Raw genomic sequence first — 13,385 nt, 5'->3', positions numbered from 1 at the left:
TCAGTCTGCATGAATAAGGAATAAAAAAAAAAGAGTGACACACTTGAAAACAAAATGACATGTATTGATATGAATTCTTCACCTCGGACGCTGAGAGTGGTGGCACATTCGGCTCTTCCCAGAGCGTTTTCGGCAGATATGATGTATTCTCCTGTGTCATTTGGGCCGACGCGCAGGATGAGCATGGAGCACACCCCACACGTGTCTGATATGTAGTAGTTTGTGTTTGTGTTCAAGCTGATGTGATTTCTGAACCATGTAATGCGAGGTTTGGGATTTCCTCTAACCGCACAGCTCATGTAGCATTCATAGCCTTTAGGCGCCGCGTGAAGCTTGAGTGGTACCACAAACGTCGGTGGGCACTGCAGGTCACAATCCTTGATAGCGGGAAGGTTCACCGAAAACTTTCCTGAAAAGCAAAAACACTCCTTTTTAATAGTTGCATGAAAAGAAACTAAATTCCAACACCTACGTTTCTTCTTTTCCGTTCCCCAGGTGGGTGACTCGGAAGGGCCAGATTTTCCCATATCGTTCTTGGCGTAGACTCTGAAGTTGTACTCTCTTCCAGGCATGATGTTGCAGACTGTGAACCTGTTATTGAAGAGTCTGTCCGCTGCCGTGGTCCAGGTGCGTTTGGTGGAGTCCAGCGTCGACAAGGTGTAGTGTAGTCGGTCATCACGTTTTTCATCGGGAGATGGTTCCCAGATCACTGTGATTGTTCCTGGAACGTTTTCCTCCAGTTCTACTATTCCAGGAGGCTTCGGGTCATCTGCGTAAAACTGAATTAAATAATATGTGCTAAACTATGACACGATATTTCGTTACCTGTCACTCTTATCTCTGTACTAAATGTCTCCTGCCCTGCTAGGTTTTTCAACAGAATGGTGTAGATGCCAGAATCGGAGCGTTCCGATGACGGGATCAGAAGTTGTGAGCTGCCATCAGAGTTGCTAACGGTGACCCTCCTTGACACTGGCCCGTTTTCCTTCAGCCATCGGATCTCTGGCAGAGGTGAGGCCTTGGAATACAAGCATTTGTCATTAGATATGTAAACAATAATTAAAAGCAAAATGTTGAATCTATTGTTCAGTTTAATCTAACAAAAAAATAGGCTACATCTAGTTCATTCCATTTTTGTTTAGACATTATTTTTATTCTTACATAAATGACACCAGGGAGTGTATTCTGAAGAATGTACTACGTCAGTACTAGAAAAGAGCTATAACATTTTTTCATGTGAGTATTTATACTTAACGACTACAAACAATAATTGTGTTGATGAGTTGATGATCATTTTTTTTTCATATCTGCGAAAATAGATAGACTTTATAATTGAATGTTTCAGATTAATTAATGTATTGCTATTAAACACCACTTTTACCCAAGAGGCCTGATTACATTTTTTGGAGGATTTCCGTTGATAGAAGATGATCGATAGGCAAAGAATGTTTATAAAAATAAATAAATAAAAATGGTATTTTGCTATATTAAAATATAGCTTCTTCAACATACTCTCAAGAAACATTTTCGACAGTAAAAATAAAATAATAAAAATCAAGTTGTTTTTTTAATAACAGTGCAGGAACTAAATAGTCTCTATCAACTACTGCAAATTAGGCAACGCACGGCAGAGGGCGCTCACGTGTGCTTCAGGTGGGTGGTGGACAGGTGAGAGAAAAATACGTTCATTTCAAACACAGAGATAGTAGAGTAAAGGTAAACTAATAAACTCAAATGGATTTCATTTCAAACTTGAATGACATACGTCACTTGTTTGTGTTAGGATCAGGGCCGGGTCTAGACAGGCATGTATTAGGGGGCAGCCACAAATCTTGAGGGGGCATTGTGCTGTTACTTACTTACTTACATGTAAGTTTGAGGGGGCACAACATTTATTTGAGGGGGCCAGGCCCCCTCTTGCCCCTGCCTAGACCCGGCCCTGGTTAGGATTATACTGTATATAAGACGCAACCCCTGGTCTCTTGTCAATCAAAAGATGAATATAATACTATGTTTTATATTTGTAAATCACTCCAGAATGAGAGCAGCCCACTTTCAACTAGCTAAGTTAGAACGTATACCATATACTTCAATTGAAAAATAACAACTTGGATTTCTCTTTTTTTATATACAGGTATATGTGTGATGGGGTGGTAAAGTTTACTATGAAAAAAAGGCTAAAAAGTAACAAAGCAACATTTTTTTTCTTTTAATTAAAATGATTGCTATTTTTTGTTGTGTTACTTTTACAGGGACACACAAGTGTAACTCTAACTTTATTATTTGCTCTTCTAAAACGACCAGTACCTTAGTTTTCCACTCTTTTAGCTGCAGTAAATCGAATACTATCCACAATAAAAAATTCAATAAGCAGTTACAAAAAGGGAAATATTCCAGTGCTATCAGCCTAATCCGCTTTCTTAGAGGCATATTTATAAAATGTTAACAGGACCTAAAACGCAGCCCTGTGGTACGTCATAAAACATGCCAATTGTGTCGTAAAACGTTCAGACATAGAATTAATAGGAATTTAACTGGAAGTTGCTCCGGACATGGTCAGGCGGCAATATGGTTCACACATGACGAACACTTCAGAGTTTTATACAGCAGAGCACCTTGAATTCTGTCGTGCATCAGTAGAGGCAAAGAATGTAAGTTAAAATACATCCTCAATCCCACCTCAAAGTTGATCGTGACCCTGACTGAGTTGCCTGCACGGACCACCATGAAGCTCTTCATCTTCCTGTTTGTGAATTTCGGCCTCACTACAATAATTAAAATGAACATTAATGAAGAAAATGAGCACGAGGAAGGGCAGTTGATACTGACCAAGAGAGGGCATAGCAAGGACATAGTTAGCTAGCTCCTCTGGTTCGCCTTCCCCACCGTCATTTGTGGCGATCACCCGGACCCAGTACATCTCCATGGCCTTGAGACCTTTCACATTGTAGGACGTTATGATCATCGGTGTGCTGTTGCAACGAGACCAATCCAGACTATCTGCCGGTCGGATCTCGATAAAATATCCTTTGGCTTCATCCTGTATTTCGGGTATATCCTCAGGCTTGGTCCAGGTTAAGTTGATGTGGCTATAAGACGTTTCTGCCACTTTGAGGCCAATGACTTTTCCTGGGGGCTCTGCAGAAGAGACAAGAATGTTTTTTTATTTGGATTTGACTTACTGAAGGGATGTTAAAAAAAGGAAATAATGATGATGACACTTACGTTTGGGATCCCGAGCGAAGACATACTCACAAGGGTTGCTGGATTCACCAGCACCCGAATGGTTAATAGCAGTAACTCTGAATTCGTATTCCAGGCCTGACACAACATCCTTCACTGCATATTTCTTTTCTGAAAAATGAACAAGGAGACGTTAAAAATGATGCTGGAGGGAAAAAAAAAGGTCTGACCCTGACAATAGCAAAATCACCTTTTATCAGCTGATCATCAGTATTGACAACTGTCCACAGATTGCTTCCTTTCTTGCGTTTCTCTAAAATATAACCCAAGATTTGAGAACCTCCTCTGTTGCTGGGTGCAGACCAGGAGAGGTTGATGCAGTCATCGAAGGCACTGTCCACCTGTGGAGCAGCAGGGGTGCCAGGAAAGGCTAGAACAAGAAAAATAACAAACACATATTTTTGCCCCAATAACCTGCACATCATGACTGAGTTTTGAGGTGCTTGTGAAATGCACTATATGTTAAATTCTGTCAGTCATATTGATTGATTAGTTTATTAATCAGTGTTCGGTGGTGTCGCCTGATCCGGATCTACCCAACTTAATTATACACCATTTAAAGGTGGCATTGAGAATTCCTTTTTATTTTCTTTTAGTGATGGTATTTATTTGTAAAAAAATGACATAATGTTTTGATAAAATGTGAATAGACTTCTTAAATATTATGTATATTCATTTGTTTTCTTCTGCTTTATCCCTTATGGGGGGTGCGGGAAGACTGGTGCCTATCCCTGTTTCATTGGGTGAAAGGCTGGGGACACCCTGGGCAGGATGCCAGTCTGTCACAGGGCACACAAAGACAGACAACCATTCACACACTCATACCTACAGACAATTTCCCCAAGTTCTTAATCAACCTCTGTATGTTTTTGGACTGTGGTAGGAAACTGGAGTGTCTGGAGTAAACCCACACAACACGGGGAGAACATACTAACTCCACACAGAAAAGTGACAAGTTGGTTTGGCCTGGAAGCGAACTAGCAACCTTTTTTTTTTGCGGTGAGGCAAATAACCACTGCGGCACCATATTATTATTATTATTATTATATTGCTTCTTAAAATGTTTTGGTTGAATATACATTCATACACTTCAAACAATACACACTAAATAATTCAGTGACTGACTTAAATATAAATGTTACATAGCAAAATAAAAAAAACAATTATATACTGTATATATTTTATTATTAATACAAAGTCCTGTATGAAAGAGCTCACCAACTTCTTGGTCAATGGTCCCATTTCATTGGTATTTCAAAAAAAGATGATATACTGTATATACAGAATATATATATATACTACCAGATTGAACTTGAGATAAGTTGGCTTAATATTGATGAATCTGGTTTTTTCGTGTTAATACATTTTTACACAACAATTAAAAAGAGCAAACTACAGTGTTCACTGTTACACTAGCTATGGATTTTCCAATTCGTGTTTTCAGTACTGTGTGTTGTATGTTTATGGCAAAAGGTTAAATGTTTTAAATTATTTTCATATTATATATTTTCGGAGGCTCCCATAACGCACACTGTAGGCCCACAAGGGGGCCGCAACCCTTGTTTTGACCACACCTTCATTTTAGAGGAAAAAATGTGTCGATAGCACGTAGAATAACTTCAAAGACCTGTGACTGATGGCGTGCCGTACAAGGGACCGTCTGCAACTTACTTACATTGACAAAAATGTATTGCTGAAAAATTTAACTAGACTGAATATGTTTGAATGTATTTCTTTCACGTACGTTAAGAACTATGCAATGCTGTTACTAAACTCTTTAGTTTGTGTTTAACATTTTAAAGGAATATTTTCATTTAATTAAAAACATTTTTTAAACTACAACTCCTGTTGTAACTCATAGGTATGTTAGTAAAAAGGAATTTAGTACTTAGTGTTTCAAAATCTTTTTTAGTAATTCATTCTCTCCATGCTCTATAAAAGTACTTTAGATTTTTATGGTTTATGATGGATGTATAATCTTTTACCACATGACTTACATAGTTTACCAGCCTGTATGTCCTCGGTCTCCATCGCATCACTCACACCCTCCGAGGTCAGCGCTCTGATTCGGTAGCAGTATCTTCTGCCGTGATCCACGTCCGAGTCAGAATATATGGGGACACCAGGGATTTCTCCTAATTTCCTCCAAGTATTGCGTCCGATCTGCTGTCGCTCGATCACGTAGTTGGTCACCGTTGAGCCGCCGTCATCCTTCGGAGGCCTCCACTTGAATTCAATACGGTAGGGCAGGCTCTCTGTGACCTCCACGGGCCCCAGCGGAGCTGTCGGTTTATCTGGACATGGATATATCGACAGCTTCAAGTAAACACTCCGCTCTTGCAGAAATGGACTTGTAAAGCGTTGTATCCAAGTCTATTCCTGCGAACGTGTTACGTTGCCTCACCAAGCACGATGAGCTGTGAAAGGGCCTCCACGAAGCCGTCCTCGTTCTTGAGCTTGATCTTTATCTCCCCCGTGTCCCTTCGCTGGCACCTGGTCAAGAGCAATCGGCTGTGACCCGAGTACCGGTCAATCTTTGTGTTGCTGTCGTCCTGGAGCTCTTCCCCTTCTTTGTACCACTGGATCTTTATGGGTTCGTGACCCTCAAAGTGCACTTTAAAGATGGCGTTATGGCCCACTTTTACTGCCAGAGGTTCTGCGAAGGTTCCTAGTTCTTCGACGTTGAACCTTGGAGGGTCTTATTGCAGAAATGAGAGATTAGAAACGTTTTACTGTTTCTTAGTTGAGCTGGATCAGTGGATTTCCAAACCTTTGACGTTGATCATTGCCTCGGTTTTACGGCCGTCGGCCTCAAAGCGGTATTTGCCCGAGTGCTCATCCTCACATTTGATTATGACTAATGTATGGATGGCGCCATCTTGTGTGATTGTGAAGTTGTCATCTTGTTGTATCTAGTTTGTTAAAGCAGACACCTTGTTAGGTCTATTACTGTTGATCTCTTTACTTCTTCTCCTTCACTCAGATCTAGTCACAACATACTGAAAGTACCACCAACCTTTTTTCCGTCTCGGAACCAGGCTCCGACACAGTCTTCACTGCTGAGCTTGCATGTCAGCTCAGCACTGTGGCCGATGATGGCGCTGACGTCAGAGAGACCGCACACAAACTGAACTCCAGGATCTAAGAAGTGGAAAGTCATTCCATACATTCGGGGTATCGAACTCAAAAAAGGGATCAACATTTTAAACTGAGGACGGACAGAATATCGAATTTAGTAGAACTTGCAACCTCCTTTTTATAGAAGAGTTAAGTACATTTTTATGTATCATAGTATTTTCTTTTTTTAGATGTTATTTTTTTAAATATTCTTTTTATTATTATAATAATTATTTGCAGTAATAGTATTTTGTAGTGTTTTCGTGGTAGTAATAGTATTAACATTATTATAATTTCTTGTAATAGTATTGTGTTTTTTAAATCATATTTTATGCTTTCTTCTGTCGTAATATTCTTTTTTATTTGTTTTGGTGTAGTAGTATTTTGCTTTATTCTGTTTGCTATTTATTTGTAGTAGGAGTGTTTTATAACTTTTTGTTTTGTTGTAGTACTTTGTATTTTCTTTGGTAGTAGTAGTTTTAGTATTCTGTAATTTTCTTTATAGTATTTTATTTTTATTTTGTTCTTCTGTATTTGTAGTAGTGTTTGTAGGAGTGTTTTGGGTCTTTATCATGCTTGAAGACCCTTTCAAGGAACATTTTAATTGATTAAGAGAAGGACGTCACGTTACAAGAGCCTATCAATGCGTTAAAGTTGACATGTCCCCTTAGTTCTAGCTTTTTGTAGAAGTACAGTATTTTGTGTTTTTTATTTTGTAGTACAATTTATTTATTTATTTTTTTCAATAAAGGCAGTAGATTTCTGCTGTTTTTTGGAGAATTTTAGATCACAACCTAGCTGGAGTAAGAATCATCATGATCTAATATCAATATATGAATATATTTCCTTTTTTAAATCTAAAGCGATTGCAGATCACATAAAATGGCTTTGTGGGCCAGATATGTCTTACTGAAAAACTGAACTTACCAATGACGCTGTCTTCAATAAGTTGAGTTTGCCTTTTACGCCTTGTTTGAGTGGCAGTTTCATCCAGAGTGGACTCTCCATGGTCTGCTGAAATCGTGCCATCACCTTAAAAAAAAAGAAAAAGTTCTAGATCGTATTTAAAATAAATCGATAATCTTCAAGTCACACTTGAATAACTAGTCTGTACCCTAGTTTTGAGCACAATAACCAAAATATACGTCTGTGGTTCATCCTTACCGGTGCATGATGAGTTTGTTAGAGTCTCTGCTGAGATTCCATCTCCTTCTAAATGAGTCTGATTTGTTTTAAAAAGTTGGCTATGGTTGGAATCTTCATCCTCCAGATGGTCACCGAGTTCTGCATGGATGCGACACACATTCTCAGAAAACCACAAGAATTACAAACATGTTTATTTCCTCTGAAAAGAATCCTGATTACACAAAAAGACGATAGACTTGAAGAATTAATGGCCGACATGGACTTTACCTGTTACCTTGTCAAAAGCATCTTGACCGAACGTGACACGCTTCTGCCTCTTCTGCATGTCTGGAGCCGCTACATTTCCACTGTTAGACACAAACTCTGACACGTCAATCATCTGGACGGTTCCGTCAATGACGACTTTGATTTTTCCACCCTCAATGCTTCCTGTCTCAGACAGCAGCAGCGCCATCATGAGATCGAGTTTGCTCTTGTCTCCATCGGGTCCCATTACTGGGTCGAATTGAGCTTTCAGGCTCTCGAGCATCTTCTCCATTTCCTCTCGGTTTTTCACCAGCTGCTGTCTCGCCGCCTCCTCCACGTCAATTCCTGCCGACGCAGTCGCGGTTCTACATGTCTTCTTTCGCGTAGATGGGTCGCCACTTCCAGCTACAGCAAGAATAATAAACATATTTGGTGTTTATTAAATTGATCACGATTGTTTTTTCTTTACCTTCGACAATCAGCGAGGCGCCACAGGATGTTGTTCCAGCCACGGCAGAAAACATACTATTGTCCTGTAATGTGCAATCTTTAATGAGCAGCCTGTGGATCAGCTTGTGGTCAGACACAGTGATGCTGTATTTCTCGCCGTCCTTTAGATCGATGCCATTCCCGGTCCAAGTGATTCTCTGGAGCGGGTGAGTCAGGACACACTCGAACATGGCGTCATCTCCTTCCTCGGCTGTAATCTCTGAGATTTTGACAACAAAGTCCACATTGGGACCTGTGTGAAATTAGAAAAAGGCCACATTCTAGAAGTGTTTTTCTTTTATTTGTGATCTCTGATTTCTTGAACACTTGCAATTAAACGGTGCTGGAAGAAACTGGAGTTTTTCGGGATCCATCTGACACAATATGTCCACCAGGTTTAGCTCTTCAATATTCTCCAGGTTGATGTTGGCGTTCTTTTCAAGGAGTTTTTTGAAGAGTAAACTCTGAGCACTTTCTCCGTTTTTGAGCTTGTCTGTTGACCCGTCGCTGACTCCATCCTGTTCAATACAGAAGAATTGAAACCGGTTTTAATCTGTAATATTTTGTATATAATCTATGTATTTATATCTTGGAACCCCATAAGTGAGAAGCTGAACAGGACTACGTTGACAAAGAGACTTTTCATTTTAATAAAAAAAAATGAATGCATAAAAAAAAATCTTTATGAATGTCCATCCTTATTTGGAATGTTATTGTTCATTATTGTCTGTGTTAATTTGATTCCTTTTTCACATAAAATATCTGTGGTACCAAGTGGCGGCTGGCCAAAAAGCTCTTTGTGTGTAAAGTACATTTATCTGCCTATACCTATGAAAGAAACAGTCCAAACTAGTGGCCTTAACTTCGACCATATAAAAGCTAATGATGAATAATAATGTTTATGGGGCTCCTTTTTTAGATAAAAGATGCAAACACATTTTATGATGTAATGCTACTACATACAGAATAAAGAAAATGATTTAAAAAGAAAACAGTTAACAACATGTCCTCTGCACCAGGACACCAAAGTCACTTTTACCCACTTATCACGAACGCACACAAAGACAGTCTAAAAGAAAACATGTCGAGAGCAGGGATGTACTCAGCGAAACCCTGCAGGCTTGGAGTTTAATACAGATTCTTGCTACCAAGTGAGTTCCGACATAATAACACAGTCAATTTTTATTTTGAAACTAGAAAAGAAAACACTTTTATATTAGTATTTTATTATTCTTTCTATCATTGTTATTTATTTAAGTATGAGTAGTCTTTTTATGTTTATGGTCATAGAATTTTATAGTAATGGGTTTGTAGTAGTAGTTAAAGTATTTATTATTATTATTACATATGGAGGTATATGTAGATTGTAGTAGTTTTTTTTTTAGATGTGGTAGCATCCTGCATTGTTTTTGGTAGTAGTAACTAATATTTTTCTCTAGTATTTTATAGTTTATTTTGGGACGAGTGGTAGCAGTTGTTTTGTAGTATTATTTTGTATTTTTGTTATTGTTGTAGTATTCTGTAGTAGTGGCGGTATTTCTTTTGGTTTCTTTGAAATGTTATGCAGCTGGTTCAACAAGATTCTCAACAAGTTGTGAAGATCCAACATCTGTGCGTTTGACACCAGTATACTGTATATGAGCTCTATGTATCTCTTCCTTATAGAGAAGGAAAGTGTACATTTTGAAAATTAAACAATTGAAATAATTCCTTTGCTTATCTGTGACGAAAAAGTATAATCTTCATACCTTACTCTGGTTTTGTGTCCTCCTGTTCCTCTTCTTCTCCTCAAGATTCTTCAGAACCATGTTTATATCTTTAAAACCAAACTCTTTACAGATTCTCTCATAGTCACTCCTGTCGGCGTTTAGCATCGCATCCCAGAATCTTCTCTCCACATCTTCCGTCACTTCCTCTTTTTTACTGCAGGGCGAACGATAAAAGGTGTAATTCAACAAGCAGTGCTACATATAACCTCATTGACATTTGGTTCAAGCTGTTTCTAGATCAAAAAAGGAGAATAATTAACTTCCTACTTCTGTGGGAGAAGTGGAATTATTCGTACTGATGGATGCGTCAAAGGAACTCTTACTATTACTCAAGCTTCATATGGATGTAAGTAAGTAATTAAGTATTTTTTATTTGTATAGCGCTTTTCCAGACCAGGGTCACAAAGCGCTTAAACAATCAAAACAATATTCAATAAAGTATATATTTTAAAGATCAAGATAAAACTGATAACACAACAGGAGTTCCAGAAAATTAAGGAAAAGCCTGAACAAATAAAAACTGTGATGGTGGGGAAAAACCTGGAAAAGTGGAGTATCTTTGTAGGTTTTTTTGTTAAGTTAATCGAACATCGATCACTTTGACTTTGATCTGACAGACGAAACAGTCGTGTCTGAAATGGTCAAGCTGTTTCCTCCACTTACTCTACTTTCTTTTTCCTCCTCAACACTTTTCTGAAATCCTCATCTGCAAATTCTGGAAGAAAGCAAAGTCACATTTACCTTTATACAGGATATTTGGATTTATATATCTGTATATATAAATATATATACTGTATATATAAAAAGAAACCTAACCATCATACTAATCTACTCAACAAACCATTAGTCACATGTAGCGCTGTATTGCAGACAGCTTTTCCAAATTCATTAGCAGCCAAGCATTTGTACGTATCTTCCTCGTTGGCTGATATGTTTATAATCTGAAAGACACAAAGATGAATACGAGCATTTTTTTTTCTGCAGGCAAACGAGCCACAAACCTTCAATGAGTATTCACTGGTGGATTTGTCAAATTTCGTCTGGAATTTGGTCTTATCTGAAAGATTCCCTTTTATTCTTCTCCATGAAACTTCAGGTTCTGGATTCCCATTGACCACAACCTTGAGAATGACTGTTTTACCTGCAACACAAACGTTATTTTCCCCACCTGTCTATCAACTATTTCAATCACTTTGTGACGGAAAACAAACCTTCTTTGACCGTCATAGGCTCTGGTGCACTCAGGAAGTCGGGTGTGCTTTTACCCTCTGGAATGTTTACTATATATTGCGTGATCATCACCCCAGGAGTTTTGGATCTCCTCCGGATTGCAGCTGAGAAAGTATTCAGTAAAGAGCGTTAACGTGTTCTACACTTTTCTACCAGCAGGGGTCAGGTTTGTGCTTAGTAACTTTCCAAATATGCCGTTTCTTGTCAAAGTAAAATGTATAATACATTATATTCAATTATGCCCTTTGACACAAAAATCCATATTTTTCCAGAATTACACACAGTTCAATAACTTTCATTCATGAGGCCACAATAACACAATAACATTTTTACTCTTTAGGCACTCTTTGGATATCGTGTAATTAAAAATGACGAGAAATCATATACAAGGAGATCTTTCTTACCTGATTTGTTGCCCGAGACTTCATTAAAATGTTGGATATACTGATGAACGATGGAGTAATCTGGAAACAAGTTATTGTAAAATCAACATTAGACTGAGCAAATGATCATTTTGCCCTCACAATAAAATTAAAAAAACAAAATGTAATAAAGCTGATTCACATTTGGTAACTTCTGTGTAGCAAAAAATTAACCTAAATGTTCATGAACAGACAAGTTTGCAGAAAAATGTTGACTCATACCTGAAAAAAATAAGCACATCATTTTGTTGCATACAAAATAAATAAACAAAATTACCAAAATATAGCAGAAAATGTTTAATTGTTAAAAAAAAAAAGACACATTGCGTTAGATTAGAAGGATACACTTGTATACAACTTCTAAATCTAAGAAACAAGGACAATAAACACATACTTTGCCTTGTCGCATTGCGACCGGTTCCATCTTTCTTTTTCCACATATTGATGGAATTAAGTCTGTAAAATTGAAACAAAATATTAGTAACAGTCCAATAATAATTTGTTTTATTAAGTCTTTCTATATTAATCTCTATCGTTCTCTTAAATTCTTATATTCTGAATAAAAAAATACTTTTGATACAACAATAAGTTGTTGGTATTATTCATATTTCCTGGTCCTATGACTATAATATGGAATCAAAAGCTTATTAGAAATCCAGGAGGGTGTTAAGGACTTACAGAAATTAGCCATGTGGAAGCTAAAGTTAGCATTGACCCTGTACTGACTTCACAGGGTTCTGCATCATCTGACTCGCTCTCCATTCTTAGAAGTCACTTGCTTCTTATTAGAAGAAAACAACAGAGATATAACTACAAGCAACTTTTTTTTTTTAATTCATCATTAACTTCAAGTGTTTTAGAGCATGCTTTTAGTAATACATTTGAGGATCTACTTTCAAAACACAGTAAAATGAATTTAAATTACAAATTTAAAAAAAAAGGAAACCTTTCGGCACAAACCTAATGAGTAACATACCTAAAAAGTATAAATCATTCATTTTCTGTGTTGCTTAATCAAGATAACCTAAATATGTCTAGATTTGAAAATGTAATTTAATTTAATAAAAAATATAATTTATTTGCAAATCTTCCTCCATTAAATTGAACTGTGATTGGGGACAAACATAATTTCATGAAAAAATTTGCCAGAAAAAAAAGCAAACTGTGAGTGAGTGTCTTACCTGCAGACAGCTGCGACTGCTCTTCCTCTGGGACTAAAAATTGAATTTGCTGCACCCGGGGTTTTACCGGCCGTTAGATCCAGAGGGACAAAGCCCGCTTGATTGAGCTTCTTGCTATCTGCACCCCGGACAGTTGGTCAAGTTCTTTTGTTTTGACAGATAGGTGCCCCGGAATGGGAGGGGAGGCGAGGAAGTTGAATGAGGTAAGGTGGGATGAATAGCCTGAGAAGGGGGGGCTGGACTACCAATGACAGGTTAGCGGTGAGGTGACCATTTTACTGCAGCAATAACTGACAAGTGCTCTCAACAGATGTCTTGAGGCGTATTTATATTTCCCAGACTATTAAGTTCTTAATAAGAAAATGCCGTAAAACTATAAGAGGGGAATTATAGTTTGGTATTCGAGAGTGCCTCCTGGTTAATTCAAGTATGTGACATGAACAGCTTACTAGGTCTGAAATCAACTTTGAACTGGCAGCACATAAGCTTTCCTGTGTGGCGCGTGAGCTTAAAAAAGAATGTGGGTGGGAGTCACAGACCTC

General features: G+C 37.9%; 1 protein-coding gene across 1 annotated transcript; it reads right to left on the bottom strand.

Annotated features, from left to right (window-relative positions):
- Positions 1–12,103, bottom strand: LOC148059898 (immunoglobulin-like and fibronectin type III domain-containing protein 1). Its single transcript, XM_087781603.1, has 21 exons — positions 12,057–12,103; positions 11,645–11,704; positions 11,222–11,344; positions 11,012–11,151; positions 10,920–10,951; positions 9,990–10,164; positions 8,621–8,759; positions 8,222–8,503; positions 7,781–8,157; positions 6,260–6,451; positions 6,014–6,155; positions 5,648–5,941; positions 5,241–5,537; positions 3,434–3,613; positions 3,226–3,354; positions 2,830–3,138; positions 2,680–2,765; positions 826–1,018; positions 473–769; positions 83–409; positions 1–5 (listed from the first exon to the last, which is right to left on the bottom strand). Exons 1-21 carry the CDS (start codon positions 12,100–12,102, stop codon positions 1–3), a joined length of 3,825 nt encoding a protein of 1,274 aa, XP_087637729.1. The 5' UTR covers position 12,103.
- Between the last annotated feature and the right edge of the window lie 1,282 nt (positions 12,104–13,385).

Source organism: Callionymus lyra, chromosome 19 (genome assembly GCF_982586985.1).
Source record: "Callionymus lyra chromosome 19, fCalLyr1.hap1.1, whole genome shotgun sequence".
Taxonomy (NCBI): Eukaryota; Metazoa; Chordata; class Actinopteri; order Syngnathiformes; family Callionymidae; genus Callionymus; species Callionymus lyra.
The sequence above is the reverse complement of the archived record's forward strand: the minus strand, read 5'-3'. Positions and strand labels throughout refer to the sequence as shown.

Excerpts from the sequence above, each read along its gene's own strand:
- LOC148059898 (XM_087781603.1), bottom strand. The coding sequence starts at position 12,102 with ATGTGGAAAAAGAAAGATGGAACCGGTCGCAATGCGACAAGGCAAA. Across the intron at positions 8,158-8,221 it reads CGCCTCGCTGATTGTCGAAG|CTGGAAGTGGCGACCCATCT; the intron begins GTAAAGAAAAAA and ends TTCTTGCTGTAG. Across the intron at positions 6,452-7,780 it reads GTCAAGATGCTTTTGACAAG|TTTAAAATGTTGATCCCTTT; the intron begins GTAACAGGTAAA and ends GTCCGTCCTCAG.